This window comes from Pipistrellus hanaki (genome assembly GCF_964339955.1).
Source record: "Pipistrellus hanaki genome assembly, chromosome: 15".
Taxonomy (NCBI): Eukaryota; Metazoa; Chordata; class Mammalia; order Chiroptera; family Vespertilionidae; genus Pipistrellus; species Pipistrellus hanaki.
The window spans coordinates 16063304-16083099 of NC_140517.1; the positions used below are offsets into that span (position 1 = coordinate 16063304).

Below are 19796 nucleotides of genomic sequence, written 5' to 3' on the forward strand. Positions count from 1 at the left end.
CAGACACAAACCAGAAAATCGCAAGCTTACGTATCGACTGTGAGACACCACCAGATTAGACGAACGACTGGGAAAAGGCCCAAAAGGGTTTGGTATCCCCTGAGGCCTGGACTGGGCTTCAAACACACTGCAGAGCATGGCCAGCGTCTGCACATCCCGAAGCTGGCAGTAATGAGCCAACCTGGAGAGGAAGAGGCGAGAGAGAAAACAAGTCAACAGAAGAGATGGAGGAAGCATGCTAGCACAATCATGGCGGTTGTTGCCACAGGAATAGGGGAGAGAGGATGCTCAGTTCCTCCTCAAAAACCCTTGTCAGGTACCAGGGCTTTCTATAGATCCAGAGGCTTGATCTACTTGGAGTTTGGCTAAATCTGCTTTGGAATAAAATATATCAAAGTATTACAGATGACCTAGAATACTAATCTGAAAGCTTGTAGCTGGCACCAGGCACAGGCTCCGACTGGAACAAAGCTTCTCCGAGAACTAAGCAGACTAAGGTGACATCTGAGTGAGGACATCCATGCGGCCTCCCAACTCCAGGGCAGAACCCTGCTTCCTGGGGGTTCCTCGAAACTTCGTTCACGTTGCCTATGGCTTTGTGAAGGCGCTCTGAGAGCCCTCCCCCCACAGGACGGCAAGCAGGCACTCGTCAACTCAAGAGGGGGAGTCAGGAAAGTGAGCTATTAAATAAGAACAACAGCCGGAACCGGTTTGGCTCAGTGGATAGAGCATCAGCCTGCGGACTGAAAGGTCCCAGGTTCGATTCTGGTCAAGGGCATGTACCTTGGTTGCGGGCACATCCCCAGTGGGGGGTGTGCAAGAGGCAGCTGATCGATGATTCTCATCGATGTTTCTAACTCTCTATCCCTCTCTCTTCTTCTCTGTAAAAAAAAAAAAATCAATAAAATAAAAATTAAAAAAAAAAAAAAAGAACAAGGAACAGCTTCACTTGTAGGTCCTCACATCCTCTTTGCCTCTTTTAGGACCACTGGGCTAGAATGTGAGGTAGGGACTGGGGGGCTTGGCCTTTGCGATGGAATAATATTGATACTTTCCTACCGAGCAATGTCTAATGTTTTTTAAGGTGCTTCACTCTCACTATCCTAAGTGAGTCTTACATGAAGTGTGAGAAAGCATTATCATCCCTGCGCTACTCAGAGGCAACTCAAGTGTGAGCACATGTTGTCCCAGGTCTGGCCTCCACCAGAAACTAAGCAAACCTTCCCCTGAAAAACAGCAGAGATTTTCTGCTTCTCCCTCAGGACCTGGCCTCACTGTTACGGAGATCCAAGAGGCTTAGCCGGTTGTAAACCACGTGCACGTTTTATTTCTAGTATGCCGTATTCAGTGCAATAAGCCAAAAGCAAATTCAGTGTTTTCCCAAACTGCCTAACAGGGTGAAAGCATGGTGGCCCCTGGAAAACAGGAAGCCCACTGTGCAATTCTTCAATCTGTTCTTGGGGCGAAGCTCCACGGCACCCACAAAACTGACCATCTCAAGAGCTCAAACTTCTGTGTTCGGACTGACGTCACTTATGGGCTTACGCTTCAAAAGGACTCATGAGTCTCACATCCTTGTGAGAGATGACAAATGATGCATAGTTCCTTCTGCTGTAAAAAGTTAGTTGGGCCGAAGCCGGTTTGGCTCAGTGGTAGAGCGTTGGTCTGTGGGCTAGAAGGTCCCAGGTTCCGGTCAAGGGCATGTACATTGGTTGCAGGCACATTCCCAGTAGGGGGTGTGCAGGAGGCAGCTGGTCGATGTATCTCTTTCATCGACGTTTCTAGCTTTCTATCTCTCTCCCTTCCTCTCTGTAAAAAATCAATAAAATATATTAAAAAAAAAAAAAGTTAGTTGGCACAGAATTATTGTGGCACCAAAAGGAGAGCTCTCGCTTCCTCCACCTCTCACTCCTCGGGCCTCTGCACTTTCCTCTTAGACAACAAGTTTGAAAGTGTTGACAGACCTAAAATTTACATCACTCTTTTCCTCACTTTCAGCTCTCAAAACCTACAGTGACTCCAGCAGCTGCCGCCCGAATGGATGCCGAGCCCAGGGTGTTTCCAAATCTGGATCAGACTTCGGACCAAGGCAAAGATCTGTAGCTACTGTAGCCAGCGACCAAACCTGGACAGACCAAGAGAAACACCCAAACTCAGACTGGTGAGGACAGGAACAGGAAGCATGAGCGCATCCCATCTCTCCTCCCCGTACGTCCCGCCCTTGCTCCTCCGAGAGCTGCAAAGCTGAAAGCTTACAGAAACACAGAATTGTAGGCCGTGTGGCTCAGTGGTTGTGTCAACCCAGTGTTTTTCAACCTTTTTTGGGCAAAGGCACACTTGTTTCATGAAAAAAATCACGAGGCACACCACCATTAGAAAATGTTAAAAAATTTAACTCTGTGCCTATATTGACTATATATAAAGTAATTCTCTTGAATAGGAATCAAATAAACACAAAGAAATTATTTTATAATTACTTTATTATGAAATATTAAGTAAACAAAATAGTGAAAAATTATAAAATTCTTGTCTTGTCTGCACCTACGGCACACCAGGCAACATCTCGCGGCACACTAGTGTGCCGCGGAACAGCGGTTGAAAAACGCTGTGTCAACCTATGGCCAGGAGGTCACGGTTTGGTTCCCAGTCAGGGCACATGCCCAAGTTGTGGGCTCAATCCCTAGTGTGGGGCATGCAGGAGGCAACCAATCAATGATTCTCTCTCATCATTCATTGATGTTTCTCTCTCTCCCTCTCTGAAATCAATAAAAATATTTTTTTAAAATACACTTTAGGAAGTAATACTTCCTCAGAGAATTTTTTTCAGAGCATGAACATTGGGTCTGCCTTAGCACTGCATTTACCAATCTTCCCACCAACCCTATGAGGTAATTATTCTTATGGTTCCCATTTCACAAATACAGGGGGGGGGGGCAAAAGTGACTTACAGTTGTTTGTATGAAAAATTATACAATAATTAAAAAATAATACAAGAATAAGCTGTGTTTTACAGTTTCACAACTGTAAAACTACTTTTACCCCAGCTAGATACAGAGGCTGAGAGAGTCCGGGATTACATCACTACGGTGATGAGTTACACCTGTGCCTCCTGTTATACATTCCACAATGTTTCTACTTCTTTGTTTGGCTTCTTCACGGGACTTTAGGTAGCTAAATTCTTATAGAAATAGATCATATTCACCTAACAGGGTTTGGGCAAAAACTTTACAGTATTTTTTAGGAGACAAATGGAAATCCTAGGGGTTTTCTACAAATAGAAATTGAGGGAAGGCTTTAGCTCGGGTCATTTGGAGGGTTATAAGGGGGAAAAACTGAGTGGACAAGACAACAGCTAGTCGTTTCCATTGCTCAATCTAATCCTCGCACTAAGGAATAAAGGTGCAACAGAGACAGAGTGGATTAGTGGTTGCCTAGGGCTGGGTGAGGGAGAAGGATTGAGAGCTAGGGTAATGAAAATGTTCTGAAAGTATTTGTGGTGATGGTTGCAAAACTCTGTGACTATACTAAAAGTCATTAGATAGTATGTTTTAAATGGTGAATCACATGGTATATGGACTATATTCTCAATAAAGTTAAAAAACAATAAAGGAGCAGCTTGCTTTAATATACTGATGTGCTCCTGCAAAAAATTTTTAAGATCATATTGTATTTTAAAACTGAACGTGTCTATTCTAAAGAAATGTTTTTTAAAATAAAAAGAACACGGAACTGAGAATATAAATGGTAAAGATACAGATACCTAAATCTGGTATGCAACTACCACCATAGTACTACTAGTAAAACAGAAAAGAGATGCAATAAAAAATAGTTAGCAAAAGCTTTAGGATCCTCTCAACTAAGCTCTATTAAGAAAAGCATCCAAGGGATTTAGAAAGCTACTTTGTCCTGTAGTTGGCAAAGAAAATGGGAGAGAAGCTGAAAAAGAGGAGACACCTTGAAATATCACTAAACCACAACTACAAAGTGAAGACACCCCGCTGGGGAAAGGGGGGGAATCCAGATTCCAGCAAAGGGGATGGACATACCTGGACAAGATCCTTCCTTCCAACAAGCAAGGCAGAAGTGGCGTTCTTCTGACACGTTTCTTGAATATCATTTACATTTAATCTGAAATGTAAAAAGAATCAAAGAGTTCCTTTCTGATCTAACTTCCTAAATCAATTACTCCTTGTTTAATAAACAGACTGAAAATTGCCTCTCTGCTTGTCACCAAAATGTTTTCTTTGTACTGGCCTAAAGATCCCTTTGCATGTAAGAAGAAAATGCTTAGCTAGCAGCTGAGGTTATGCTGTGGGCTCAGGCCTGGGGAAGGTGAAATCGCTCACCTCTTTGAAGCCAGAAGAGGAGGCCAGACTCAAAAACCAATTTGCTGGCCCAGCGGGTTAGAGCATTGTCCCGATACGCCAAGGCTGCGTGTCAATTCCTGGTCAGGGCACATACAATAACCAGCCAATGAATGTGTAGATAAGTGAGACAACAAATCTCTCCCTCTCTCTCTCTCAAGGCCGGGGGGGGGGGGGGGAGAGGGGGAGGGTGGAGAAACAGACACCGTTGCTAACCTGCTTAGCTACAAAATTCCCTAGACTTGAGAGTTGACTAAAAATGGATTGAAAGACATACAACACGGCAGTTTCTAACACAGAGAGTGGTATGCTGTGCATATACTACAGAATGAATATTTCTGTCATGTGTTCAGGCTCGGAAGAAGGGGAAGCAGAGGCCGGCCTCTGTATGCTTGTCACTCACCTCCCACCTCCCTTCAGCCAAAGTGGCTCTGCTCCATCTGTTTTCCTGATTGGGCCTGGGAGGCAGAACTCTGAGGCTGCTCCCAACATTTCTGCTCCCTGTTTAAAGTACTTTGTAAGTTCCTCCCTTTAAGTGGGGTGAGTCCAGTGAACACTGAGGGGATGTCACTCCCACAATTAGGTTATTGCCAATCAGTTGACTATGAATTGGTCAAAAGGGAGATTACCCTGAGTGAGCCTGATCTACTCAGATGAAGTGACAGGGAGACGCTCCTGCTGGTCTCGATCAAGGTGAAACTCACCTCGCTTAAAGGCTGCGAGAAACCGAATTCTGTGCCACCTGCATGACCGGGAGCGGACCCTGAGCATTATACAGGCACACCGTCTGGTCAACTCCATGACTGCAGCCTGCCGAGACCTGGGCAAGGACCCAGCTTGGGCATGCCCAGGCTCCTAACTAGGGAAACTGTGAGGTAATGAGTGTATGTTGTTTTAAGCCACCAAGTTTGTCGTAATTTGTTATGCAATAATAGGGAGCTAATATGCTGGGCGACTCCTAAAACTGCTTTTGAAGAAAGGGTTCCAATACTTAAAAAATAAAAATGGGGGTGGAGGACCCTTTGATAATCATGACTAAATGATAGGCTGGCACACTTAAAACCTCGAACTCACATGTACAGCTCTCCCAGTGACTTGTGAACAGGAAGGAGGCACGCAATATCCTGGATGACCACTTTCCCAGCAGCCTTGATTGGTCGGTTGCCAGAGTCTGATCCCTCGCGCTTGCTCTTCCATCTCCTTGATTTCTGCGGGGGGATGACAAGATGTCACTAATGGGGACTTTGCCGAGTGGAAACCTCTAGTTGCAGAGCACATCATTGTTGGGTCATTGGTAATTTGCAGAGACTTTGCATTACAACATCATGCCCCCAATTATATGAATCAGCATCTATAGGAAATGAAAGGATAACAAAGGGCATTGAGCTCTTGGTCCAAAATCCTAACAGGAGAACAAGCACCCGCTGCAGAGCTGTGCTCAAAGACAGACAGACACCTTGAAGCCAGAATTTTTAAAATAAGGAAGAAAAAGAACAGCAGGTAAAGAAGTTAGTAAAGACCACAAAAATGTGGGAAAAGAGCAACTTTTAAGGCTGGGTTCAGCCCTAGGTTCTAAGTTGGTGTATTTTTTTTTTTCCCGCCTAAGAAAGTTTTAATAGGATCTGTTGAGAATTTAATCCAGTGTGGGCTCTACAAATTTTAATCTATGGCAGGCAGGCAGACAGAAAAACTTAGCAGCTCAAGGAGAATTACCTTGTTTTTCCTGGCAGACGTGAACTATTTCTAAAAGTGATCATTTTTAGAATGTCAAAAATGCTTGGGCAGAGGGACGTGAGTAATAGACATGGAAGATCATGAGCAACCATCTTATTTCCCCGGAGCCTCACTACATAGGAGCCTGGATGTGGGAAATGAGAGATATCTGAGAAAATGGGAATTATTAGAGAGCAGCACCATCTGGTATCTTCACAATGACAGCCCACCAAGGGAGTGATATTCTATTTCATGTTATTGCCAGAAATTAAAAAGGGGCCCACCAAAGTGACTCAGCTAAGGAGAAAGGAGGGAGACATATTTATTAACAAAGGGTGCAAAAGGAGCCTTTCTGAAAGAGCCTGCAATTTGGAATCAGAAAACCAAGGTTTATTGGCCTTTGTTCAAGGTGACCCTGGGCGAATTGCTTATTTGCTGTGAATTTAATCTCATGCCAGTCTCCTTTCATTCACGGATGGCTCGGGCCGAGCTCTGTCGTTCCACTCTCCCAAGGTTAATACGGGCACAATGAGAAGTGAGTAAACACTCTGTAGATTCAAAGAGCACAATTTTAAGATCTATAATTTTTATGAATGCGAATAAACCTTCAGAAATGTAATTGGATCATTTTTAGATCACTCACAAATTAATTTTCCACAAGTGATTTTTATACAATCACCCTTCCATAAGTTAGCCAAGGTCCTATACTAGGACATCTCTGAACCCTGATGGCCCGTTTAACCCCAAAGTTGCCCAATGATGTAACTTCCTATGGGGTTAGTAAGTGTTATGGACCTACTAAATCCAGGACACCTGGACTTAATTCATGGACAGCAAATGAAAAAGATTAGCTGAAATACTTGGGATTGCTTATCATAACTGGTAAATATAGAGGCTACATTATCATTTGGGACCTTAACACATTTGCTCTGAAGAAGGAGTTCAGTTACTATTTACTGTTTACCCGTACACAAGACAATACTCTGCAACACAAGAGGAAGCTTAATCTATCATTGCGGGGTAGCCCTTCAATTCTCTGCTAGCCCTTGTTATTGTCAAAATTAGAACTGTGTGAGTATTCACAAAAAATGCTACCATTTTTAGCCACAAATATCCTGACGTGGGTGCAAGGGGAGAGTGTGCTAAAGAGCAAAGAACCTGTCAGAATGGACTGGAGCCAGGCAGTGTGAACCAACACAGACGGTGTCGTCATGCCTGCCTACTACTATGGTATGACTGGTTCTCATAGGGAGGGTGGTTTGGCAGAGACAGGAACACCACAATGTGGGTAAGCAGAAAAGGGAGAGTATACGTACACCTATTCATTTCACTGTGATTTTCATCCAGGTTTCCAGGACTCTAAAAATCCCAGGAAATGACAAACCCACAGGCCCCACAGCCTCACATGAGATAGAAGGTACTGGGAAGGAAGGGAGGGAGATAGAGAGGGAGGGAGGGAGAGAGAGAGGGAAGGAGGGAGAGAGAAAGGGAGGAAGGGAGAGAGAGAGGGAGGGTGGGAGAGAGAGAAGGAGGGAGGGAGGGAAGGAGAGAGTATATCTACACTAAAAAGATTAGACAAAGTAGGGAGAATGATCCATCTAATTTGGTCCTAGGGTTGTTTAGAAGGCCTCTAAAACAGTTCCAGGCAGTCACTTTGGTTCCTCATTATAAAGAGAAATGAGAGACACTTGAAACATTGAGCAATGAACCAGTTCTGTTTAACTAAACCTGGGAAACAAATGGAAGCTCACGAGGGATGTGGCCTATAGCTTTCAGACCACAGTGAAAACCACCACAATTCCCTGCCTTTCTAAGCAAACCCAATGAAAAGATAATATTAAGACCTAATGGATTTCGCTCAGTGGCTAGAACGTCAGCATGCAGACTGAAGGGTCCCGGGTTCGATTCTAACCAGGGGCATGTACCTTGGTTGCAGGCACATCCCCGGTGGGGAGTGTGTAAGAGGCAGCTGGTCGATGTTTCTCTCTCATCGATGTTTCTATCTAGCTCTCTATCCCTCTTTCTTCCTCTCTGTAAAAAATCAATGAAATATATTTGCGGGGGGGGGGGGGGGGGGGGGGGGAAGACCCATGTGCCCATAGTGGTTCATTTGCAAATGGACTAGCTTCACTTTAAAATGTTTTTCCTACCAGACTTGAATATTTCTAGAATGTCAAAGAAGCTTGTAGAGGGACATGGGTAACAGAAAGGGAAGATCATGAACAATTATCTTACTTCCTCAGAGCCTGCCTACAAATGGCTACACCGGAGCCCGTAGGTGGGAAAACGTCTAACCTGGGACTGAAAGGCCAGCCTGTCGGGACTGACATCAGCTCCTGCTGCGACGGCTCCCGCCATGCGAGGGCGAGCCTCACCATGGCGCTCACAGCGGGGCTGCTGCCTCCACACTCAGGGCCACACTCACAGGAGCTGAGATCTGAACACAGGCCAGTCAGGCTGCTAGGCCCACATTTGTTCATCTGTCTTAGAGAACCTGCAACCACGGTACGTGCCCTTGACCGGAACGGAACCCAGGACCCTTCCATTCACAGGCCAACATTCTATCCACTGAGCCAACTGGCTAGGCTAGGGCAACAGTTCCTTTTTAAATTTGTTGATTGGTGGTTTTAACATACGAAATCCCCCCACTTCCTGCTACAGGGGTCACTCAGTAATCCTGTCTAGTGGCCCGTTCCTCGGGGAGTCAGATAAAACAAGGCTGCTAAATGAAGACAAGCCAAATCTCAAATCCTTGCTGCTCCCTAACAAGCATGGGCCATTTTTCAGGGTGTTTCTTTTAGAGCTTTGACAATTAAAAGGGTTCGTATTCCATCCACATTTTCCCAAGACTTCCTTTCCCCTTGATATCTAGTGGCAATTTTAGGAGTCTCTCTTATCTATGCTACTGTCAGGTGACGACAGGCAAAGAACCATGACACACCAGCCTGAGTGCGGTTGATCTTTCCAGGGGAGGGGAGGACCCTGTGGCCCAAAGGCCCTCTAAACCTCCTGCATTGCTCCAGTCCCACTCTGACGGCTAAAACATGGATACTTCTCGGTGCGGTAAAATCAGTACTCTGGGAGGCAAAGGACTCTGCATGTCTCTTAAATCTTCTCAATGTCCCATCAAGAGAAAATGCCCCTTCCCACAGATTATGAGCAGGGATTGAGGGGAGAGGCAAAGCAAGACAGACAAACTATCACATAACGAGCACCAGGGTGCTCCTCTGAACATACCGAGAAGGTGTTCATGGAATCACGGGAAAGAGGACGGAGAGGGAAGGAGTTGGGTGGGAGGAAGCGGGAGGGAGGCATTGGTGCAAATAGCACTGAATGACAACCAACGGCCAGCTTGCGACTGTACCACCAGTGTTACTGCTACAACCGGAGGCAACATGGATGTCAATAAATGGGTAAAATGTAAAAACAGCCCAAGAATAAGCCACCAACTGCTTCGCAGCAACCCCATCAACAGTGCATAATCAGCAGAGTGGGCAGGGCGTCCCAATGAGTCCCGTTTAAGTAGCAGCAGGGGCCTGCTGGGAAAGCCAGTGAAGTGAGCAGTGGGTTGGCTGGGACAGACCTTTGGAGGAGGTGGCCGTGCTGGAGGCTCCACCTGCAAATTGCTGCACTGCGGTCCTGCTAGTCAGGGCTCCTGATTTCAACTGGTTTTTATGTGAAAAGGCTATAGAACTACCCCCCTTGAGTATTTTTTACACCAAATGAAATTTAAGCTAATGCCCCAAGACTGCCTTGCACAGCCTGAGGTCCCCATGGCACTACTGACTGGTAAAGGGGGTGGGAGAGGAAGACAGAGAGGGGAGATGGGCAATAGGAGTGAGGAAGAAAGGAAGGAAAGGAAGAGAAGATGTCCGGGTATGACTGTCAATGCAAAAACTGAGGACATGGGGGGGGGGAATTTGTTCCAGGAAATTTCCAAAAAATTAAAACTAGCTTATGTGTCATGTCAGTGGATGAGATGGGCACTGTCCTCTTTGAATTACACCGAGACGATAAAAACAGACACAGTGGTGGGAGCCCCTTATATCTTCCTCTGCTTCCCAAGGCCAAAGGTAGGCTCTGAAAGCTCTGTGAGATTTTACAAACACTCCAAATGAAATCAGGTAGCTGAAGGCTTACAATCGGGGTTCTTTCCAAGAAACCCAGTACTGAGCTTTCTTTTCAAAGAAGTCCATTCACAGTCCTTAACTATTCGCCCATTTGAAACTGTTAGGGAACCAGGAGGCAGTCCTCGGCACCTGACTCCCAGGAATGAGAACTTATGGTTGCTGATCCTGACACCCAGCCAGCCTGTCATTTCAGGTTCCTCAAAGCCAGGCAGGTGGCATTTTATTCTTGGGCCTTTGGGCAGAGACAGGATTAGTCAAGGAGAGCATTTGCACAGCGCACAGTACCGGGAAGTCGTTAATTGCTTGTATGGACCAACGTCGCCGGGCAGAGCGAGGAGACATCTGTGTGTGAAAACGTTACACCCAGGAGGAGGGAAGAAAAACACCGAGAAAATTAAAAGGGAAAAATATAGAATAAAATGAAAGCTTCCCACACAACTGATGGATTAAATGATACCATAATATTCTACAAAATCAGGATTGAAATGCTACAAAATCTGAACTGAAATACAGCGGTGGATGGATTCCCTCTCCTCCCACCCAACCCATCACTCTCCAAACCCAGCTTCAATGTCATTGTTCTTCAGCCCAAAACACATTTCAACATATTAGGAGCTGATGTCCACACCGCTCTGACAAAGGAACTACGACCAAAGGAACTAACGAGGGTTAGGATCACAGGGCCACAGGGGGACTCTGCTTACCCTTTCAGGGGCATGTGTATGTGCGAGAATATCCCCATTCCTAAAAAGGAAGGAGTTCTTCCATACACTCAACACCACATTTTTTTGGGGTGCGTAGCTAAAGGGCATTGGAGAAACTGGAGACCTTGACCTTGGGACGGTGGGACTATTTTTAGAATGATGCCATGGGAAGCAAGAGCCCCAGAGAAATGCAGGGAAGAGGGAGCTAAGGCTGAGGACTGACACTCTTAAGGGCACTCTCCCTAACAACATGAGCATCGGTGTGAAACTAGGAGCATACACACTGTTTACGGAGATCAGAAATTATTCTAGCAACTTCACGACCTCCCCAGTTATTTACTTTAGAGCTATTTTCATAATATAAACAAGCAAATGTGGGAGGTTGCAGAAATTTTTTTTCTAATTTGCATATATTTGAATTTTTCCATTTAAAAAATTCTTTTTTTTTTTTTTTTTTTACATTTTTTTAATTAAATTATTATCTGTGTACATATTTTAACATTGCCCCCACAGGTTGCAGAAATTTTTTAATGTTTATAGGGTAAAGCCTAATGTTTCTCATAAGCTCTGGGCTTTCCATAGAATAAGTAATATTTCATCAACTATTAATATTTAGCCCAGTTACCAAATGAATGTTAGCAGCACTCTTGTGTTTTCTAACTTCCTATAAAAAGTATCTCACAGCCTGGCTGGTGTGGCTCAGCGGTTGAGCGTCAACCTATGAACCAGAAGGTCACGGTTTATTTCCAGTCGGGGCACATGCCCAGATTTCAAGCTCAATCCTTGGTGGGGGGCATGCCGGAGGCAGCCAATCAATGATTCTCTCATCATTGGTATTTCTATCTCCCTCTCCCTTCCTTTCTGAAATCAATTAAAAATATATATATATTTTTTTAAATGTCTCACTTTTTTAAATTTTTAGGAGCAACCTTGGAATTCCATCTGGAGAACATTTGGCTGAATAGAACATAGTGGTGAGACTCAGTGGCTAAGGGTCAACCTGAAAACCAGGTCACAGCTCCATTCCTGGTCAGGGCACATGCCTGGGTTGTGGGCTTGGACCCCAGGAGAGGGAGCAGCTGATCAATGATTCTCTCTCACCATTGATGTTTCTATTTCTCCCTCTCCCTCTCTTTTCCTCTTTAAAATTAATAAAAATATTTTTAAATGCCTTTTCAAGATCTCAGGGATAGAAATCTAAAAAAGAATAGAAATATGTAGACGAAAGATCTGGGATGAAAAACACAAAAATTTAGTAAAATGGAATCATTTCCAGAACCAAAGTAATGATAGTGCTATTATAATATTTGCCCCAAGAAACTAGACACCCGAGAATCAGAAAATACTCCTTAAGGCACAGAACCGTATTGCTGTCCATAAGGAAGATAAAAAGCCCGATGGACAATACCATGGCTGTATCTCATTTCTTTAATCCGCCCCCTTTGTCCATGTAGGGATGGACATGAACAAGCTTTAAGGAGAGATGAATTTATTTCAGATTCATCACAAAATAACTGACTTGCTCATTTTAACATATTATGTTGAACCAACTAAAATTTTTCTTTAAGGTCAAAAATGGCCAAATAGCACTCATTTCATATGTTTTAACCTAATAATTACTTTATGTTATCCATTGAAATGTGCCTTCCTTCCCTAGCGATTCTGGGGTTTTTGTAATTTTCTATTTCCTGGCCGGTATGACTATTAATTCACTGAATTAGATTTTTATGATTTGTGAACTTTCCTGTACATAGGTTATATAGCAATGTAAAAGTTTCATATACAATTATAATAAAAGGGTCTCTCCCATTTTACTTGCTCACCATCTGAAATAAAACTGAAAGACACTCATTATGTGACCCTCGGGGATTTCACAGCCCATTTTCTGTAGAGAAGCAGCACAGTGGGAATGACCCCAAACTGAAATACCCTTCCTTTGGTCCCTCTCTGATCGTGCTGTTTGTAGTAAGAGAGGCCAGACCACCCAACACATGAGTGTGGGCATTACAAATGCTTCCACATCAGGAGAGATCCCAACTGGGAACTGCAGTCACTTTGACTCAACATGGCCTTTACACACTGTCAGAATCAAAAGTGCTAGTCTGTGTGTTTTGCCCAATCCGAATCTAAGCATGAGCAGCACATGATATGATTCAACTAAAAGATCTCTTCAACCTGGCTCTGATGCTAAAGAAAACTCCCATGTTTATCCAACCATGATGTCAATTAAAAAATGCCTTAGTGCCGAAACCGGTTAGGCTCAGTGGATAGAGCGTCGGCCTGCGGACTGGAAGGTCCCAGGCTAGATTCCGGTCAAGGGCATGTACCTTGGTTGCGGGCACATCCCCAGTAGGGGGTGTGCAAGAGGCAGCTGATCGATGATTTTCTCTCGTCGATGTATCTAACTCTCTAACCCTCTCTCTTCCTCTCTGTAAAAAATCAATAAAAAATATATATTTTTAAAAATGCCTTAGTTCCAACCAGTTTATCAGATCATCTAGGCAGCTACCAGCCAGCTTGCATTTAAAATAATTTTTTTTAATGTAAAAAATTTGGGAAGATATGGCGTCCCAAGAAGGTCTGTGACAGCCAGGGGGATTCATTCCAGCAGAGATGTGAAGTAAATTGGCCAGAAAGGCAACAACAAAAATCATGGTCCCTGTTCCACTGAATGGTTTTGCCCGAGTCTGGTCTTGTCTCAAGCATCAGTTCCTGCCATTCGTTTCCGATGACAAAGTCAGAGACAGCCAACTATCAGTGAGAACCAGGAATGTTAGATAGTATAGCTGCAATCAGAGTGATGACACCTCTAACGCTTGCTAGAAATTGGTTCATTTTAAATAATCCAATTTAAAAAGTTTTAATTATAGTCGATCCATCATTTCCTCATTAGTGCAGGACAAACAGCAAAGAATCCCTTTGGACTGAGTTTGTGAGAGTGCAGTGGTAACTCTGTTTAAAACATCATGTCAATTAAAAGCTGGTTTAAACCAGACTCTCAATCTGACAAGAAAGAGTTCTCAGAGTCCTTCCTACGCTCTGCCAACTCTCTCTACACTGTCGTCACTGAAGGCTTCTGACAGCTTAATAGCTACTTTAGGGACGATGAGTTCCTTAAGAATTCAGGAACATAAGGCCAGGTTCAAGTGATTTTTTTTATATAAACTGGTCCACTCAAATGGGTACTTCAGTGTAGACTTAGGAAAACTATAAAACCTCTTAGAAATTAACTTTAAAACTTCTCACAGATATGAAGTTGCAAATACAGTAAGACACCCATCCCTCAGAATACCCTTAATTTGTTGAACATCAGAATACCAAGGAAGATCTGATGTTCAATGAAGTTGAACATCAGAATACCAAGGAAGATCTAAAGATCAATCTGAAGTTGATCCTATCTGAAAGAAGGATCAACTTAGTGAATGGGGATTACAAGAATAGGGTTGAGTGGGAGATCCTCCCAGGTACATTTTTAGTAGGTAAAGCCAATGGGAAGGCACAAAACAATGGTCTTCCTTTAACAAACTACTTATGACAGTGAAAGTCTACGGGGGATTGCCAGTTTAGCTGCTGTGCGTGGCAAGTAGGGAGACAAAGAACAAGAATCCAGGGAAGGGCTAGGAATCAAAGGCCGAGGCTCTGCTGCTTACCCGCTCCTTGTAGTAGAAGGAGCTGACGGAGACCTGCTCCTTCTCACTGCGAGTGGGGCTCCCACTGTATAAACGAAGGTTCCCAGGAGCCTCTGTGCGGATCTTCATTGGCGCGATCAAACCAGTGTGATAAGCAGACAAGGCCGAGAGAGATCTGTGGTTGGAAAATGCAGCATTATCCATACTGGCTTCAATCTTTCCATCTTCTTAAGCAGTGCCGTTCTTAGCATTTGATGAAACCAAGAGGAAAAGATGGATAAAATGGGGAGGAAATAGAAACTCTCAAAAATGAATTAAATAGAACTTTCAGAACTGAAAAATACCTTATCTACAGAAGAAGCAGAGAATGTTTCTGCTTACATACATAGAAAATTCAAAGGACTTTATAAACTACTAAAACTAATAAGTGAGTTTAGATACAAGGCCAATCTATAAAAATCTACTATGACTGGCAGGCTGGTGTTGTTCAGTGGTTAGAATGTTTACATGCACACCGAAGGGTCTTGGGTTTGATTCCCGGTCAAGGACATGTACCTGGGTTGCAGGTTCAAGCCCCAGCCCATTGGAGCACATGCAGGAAGCAACCAATCGATGTCTCTCTCCCACATCCATCTTTCTCTCTGTTTCCCCTTCCTTCCCTGAAAAAATATTCTTGGGTGAGGATTAACAAAACAAAACAAAAAAGAAATCTACTGGTTTTCTATATATTAGACACAAATATTTAGAAAATAAAATATTTTTAAAATTTCATTTACAATAGCATCAAAACACATCAAATACCTAGGAACAAGCTTAATGGAAAAAATGTGCATTGAAAACACAAAATATTACAGAGACAAACTCATAGCTAGAGAGCAGGCTGACAGCTATCAGGGGAGTTGGGGGTTGGAGAGATTGAGCAAAAAGCAAAAAAGAGAAACAACTCTTGGACATGGACAACAGTGTGATGATTTTTGGGGGTAGAAGGGTTGGGGGAGGTGGAGAAGGATACAGGGGGGATAAATGGTTTAAAAAAATAAAGGAAATATAAAATGTTGCTAAAAGAAATTAAAGACCCAAAACAACAGAGAAGTATACCAAGTTCGTGGATTGGAAGATTACAAATTATTAAGATAACAATTTCTTGCTGAAACCAGTTTGGCTCAGTAGATAGAGCTTCGGCCTGCGGACTCAAGGGTCCCAGGTTCAATTCTGGTCAAGGGCATGTACGAGGCAGCTTATCAATGTTTCTCTCTCATCGATGTTTCTAGCTTTCTCTCTCCCTTCCTCTCTGTAAAAAATCAATAAAATACATTAAAAAAAAAAAAAGATTACATTTCCTCCAAAGTGATTGACAGAGTCGACACAATTCCAATCAAGATTTGAGCTTTATCAGAGAAACCAATAAGCTGATTGACTGCATCTTTTATAGAAATGTAAGACAGCCAAAACAATCCTGAATAAAAATAATACACTTGGAGGATTCACACTATCAGACTGGAAACTTACTACGTAAAGCTACATTAAGAGTCTAGTGTTGGCATAAGGAGAGACCAATAGATTAAGGGGAAAAGAGTCCAGAAATACATCCACAAACACACGACCAATTAATTTTCAACAAAATTATCACAGATTGAGAAAAGAAAAATCTTTTCCATAAATGGTGCTGGGACAATGAAATTATTTCCACTAGAAAAAAAACAAACAAAAAAACTGACTCCTACTTCATATCATACACAAAATTAATTTGAAATTGACTACAGACTTTTAATAAGGAATTTTAAACTACACTCTCTTGAAAGAAAACACAGAAGAATAGTTTCATGACCTTGGGATAAGCAAAGATTATTTTAGATAGGACACAAAAGCACTAACTGTAGAATTTAAAAAGTGATGGCACAGACTTCATCAAAATTAAAAAATGCTGTTTATCAATGATCACTAAGGAGGGAGAAAACAAGCCACAGATTAGAAATCAATACATCTAGCAAAGGATTTGCAACCAAAATGAAAACTACCACAGATAAATAATAGAAACAGTCCAAAAACTGGGCAAAATAAAAGCACATCATAAAAGATAGCCAAATGATCAACTAGCACACAAAAGTGGTTCAACATCATCAGTCATCGCGAGAGGTGTGCAAATTAAAACCGTAATACTGCACACCCACCACAATGGCTGAAGTAAAACAACTGAAAAGGTGAAGTTTTGGGGAGGATGTGGAGCAATCAGAACTCTGAAACCTTGCTGGCAAAGAGTATAAAACGGTACAAACACTGGGAACAGACTTTTTGGCAATTCTAATAAAATTAAAGATACACCTATGTTTATGACCCAGGGATTTGACTCCTTGGGTAGAGAAATTAATACACACATCCATAAAAAGACTTGTATTTGTAGGTCTATACAAAATAGCCCCAAACTGGAAATAATCCAATGGTGATCAATAGGAGGAGGAATGACCTGCTTTATTTTCATACAACGACCCTATGGATACATGCAAAAATGAGGATCAATTTAAAAAAACATTAAGTTCAGCGAAATAAACCAGTCATAAAATAGTACATGTTGCATGAATCTATTTAGGTGAAATTCAAACACAGGCAAAACTCAACTACAATGAGGGCAGTCAGAAGAGTGGTCACTGGGCACAGGGACCAGGGAGCTTTTCGGGTGAGGGCAATGCGCTGGTTCTTGATTTGGGTGCTGGTCAATAAAATACTGCTAGTATGAAAAACATTCTAATTAGGAACATTTCCCCTCTGATCCAAAGTTCAGATCCAAATATTCTTGCTTTTCTTAGAGAGGATGCGATTGTTTTCTAGTCGAACCTTTCAAATAAGGAACCCAGATAACACAGGGTCTCTAGCTCTTAACTCCTAGTTTTTGTGGGACCAGTGTCTCATCTGCCTGGATTATTGAGGAGACTGGCAAACTCCCAGGACAGCAGAGGCATCTGCTCACGCACCTGGTTCAATCTCCTTCCTTTCTTGTTAGCTCAGCTATTCATTCATAAGTATGCTAATATGTTACACCAATGTATCCAGGTATTTGTAGCAGTAGGATTTGGAAGTTATGGTCATCACACTGTAGAACCAGAAGTCTATGGTATACAACATATTTAAGTTTTAGAACCAGTAGTATGCCCTAGCTGGTTTGGCTCAATGGATAGAGTATCAGACTGCGGACTGAGGGGTCCCAGGTTCAATTCCAGCCAAGGGCATATGCCTGGGTTGCAGGCTCGATCCCTACTAGGGGGCGAGCAGGAGGCAACCAATCAATGATTCTCTCTCATCATTAATGTTTCTATCGCTCTCTCCCTTTCCCTTCCTCTCTAAAATCAATAAAATAGTCGAAACCAGTTTGGCTCAGTGGATAGACCGTCAGCCTGCGGACTGAAGGACCCCAGGTTCGATTCCGGTCAGGGGCATGTACCTTGGTTGAGGGCAGAGCCCCAGTGTGGGGTGTGCAGGAGGCAGCTGATCAATGATTTTCTCTCATCGATGTTTCTAATTCTCTATCCCTCTCTCTTCCTCTCTGTAAAAAAATCAATAAAATATATTTAAAATTAATTAATTAATTAAAATAAAATATACTTTTAAAAAAAAAACAGTAGTAGAGGGATGTTGTGTGAGTGGGCAGGAGGAGTGCACCAAAACTCGATACCTTCCATTCAATTTTGCTATGAATCTAAAATTGCTCTAAATGATAAAGTTTATTAATTAAGAAAAAAACTTTACAATATAATCCAGCAAATCCATTCCTAGCTAATATCCAAGAACAGTGAAAACGTATGTTCACACAAAAGCTTGTATACAAATGTTCATAGCAGCATTATTCATAATAGCCAAAAAGTAGAAATAACACAAATGCCCACTGACTGATGAAGGAATAAATAAAATGTGGAGCATATACTGGTGTATATATATATATGATCCTCAAAACATTACACCAAATGAAAGAAGCCAGTCACAAAGGAAACAAAGGACCACATACTATATGATTTCATTTATATGAAATGTCCAGAATAGGCACATTTATAGGGAGAAAGTAGATTAGAGTTTGGAAGAATAGAGGAGGAGAGGTGAGAGCTAAGGGGATATGAAGTTTCTTTCCGAGGTAATGAAAATGGTCTAGAATGAAGTAATGACTGTAGTGATGACTGCACATATCTGTGAATATACTAAAAACCACTCAAATATTTACTGAAGATAAAATAAGTTGTCTGAAGACAAACTCAAAGGTCATCCCCAGATGTCTGCCCACTTCATGAATGTACCTTCCAGCTGCATCTCCCAGACTCACCTCGGAGTGGGTTCTGTCGGGGACACCGCTCGATGCATCGTCATAGGCCTCGTGAAATACACCAGGTACCCTGGCAAAGGAAACGTCACACGTGCATGTCAAGGTCAATGAGCCGGACATGGGAAATCCTGAGGCGGCCCTGGTCAATCTTTGTCTATTTCAGTACACCTGAAGGACAGGACACATTTCCATGAGACACAAAGGCTCCTGGCTGCAGCCATGTTTAACAAACACTGCAGCCATACTTAACAGGAGACGGGATGTATGCATTTCGGAAAAAGTCACCACAGGTATTTTATATTACCTGGTCAGGGGACCTGTCCCCTGTTAAAAATCAGGACTTTGAGTGAGATCCAAGTTCATACTCTCAAGACTATAATTCTGGTGAACATTCGTAGGATTTGTCCACAGATACCAATCTGGCATCAGAGCATATTTACACGACGATAGAAGTTTTTTTTTTGAGTTCTCAGAAAATAAAAACAAAGAAAAATTCCTCTCCCAGAATCTAGAATCAGAGAACAAAAAAAAAAAAAAGACCAACCTGCTCCACAGAACCTGGCCCCCGAGGTCCGAGGGAAGGGGATGTTGGCATCCTGGTAGGACCCGTAGGCGGTGGTCACCCGGGCAAACGTGGGTAAGGGTGGCGTGACGGAGTTGGGGAGCGCAAAGGGGTTGCTGGAAGCACTGTCCTCTTGGTTCTGAAATTTAGAAGTCGACAGACTAAAAACCACAGCCTGTCTCAAAGCTGAACTACAAAATAAATAAGGATATACTACTACAAAATCAGGTGCCCAGGGAGGAAGAAATTATACAAAACATCAGAGCACAGGCTGGTACAAGAATCTCACCACGAAAGACTCAAGACAGGAGACGAGCTGGCGCAGGCAGGGCTCCAAACAACTCTGGTTGCGTTTCACTTTCTGCAGGGAAGTGTCTTTCAGGATCTG

The 19796-nt window shown here is 42.9% G+C and overlaps 1 protein-coding gene across 2 annotated transcripts in view; it reads right to left on the reverse strand.

Annotated features, from left to right (window-relative positions):
- The window catches only part of WDR59 (WD repeat domain 59), a 69289-nt gene that overhangs the window by 8346 nt on the left and 41147 nt on the right, over nt 1–19796 (reverse strand). Inside the window, exons 15-23 of one of the 2 annotated variants that reach the window (XM_084906692.1) lie at nt 19698–19793; nt 19391–19547; nt 18847–18916; nt 14562–14715; nt 10493–10549; nt 5439–5572; nt 4047–4128; nt 2013–2125; nt 31–181 (exon numbers count right to left, since the gene is read on the reverse strand). In XM_084906692.1, the coding sequence (XP_084762818.1) occupies nt 31–181; nt 2013–2125; nt 4047–4128; nt 5439–5572; nt 10493–10549; nt 14562–14715; nt 18847–18916; nt 19391–19547; nt 19698–19793 (1014 nt within the window). The remainder of the gene's footprint in view (nt 1–30; nt 182–2012; nt 2126–4046; nt 4129–5438; nt 5573–10492; nt 10550–14561; nt 14716–18846; nt 18917–19390; nt 19548–19697; nt 19794–19796) is intronic. The other variant, XM_084906693.1, reaches the window with a different exon arrangement.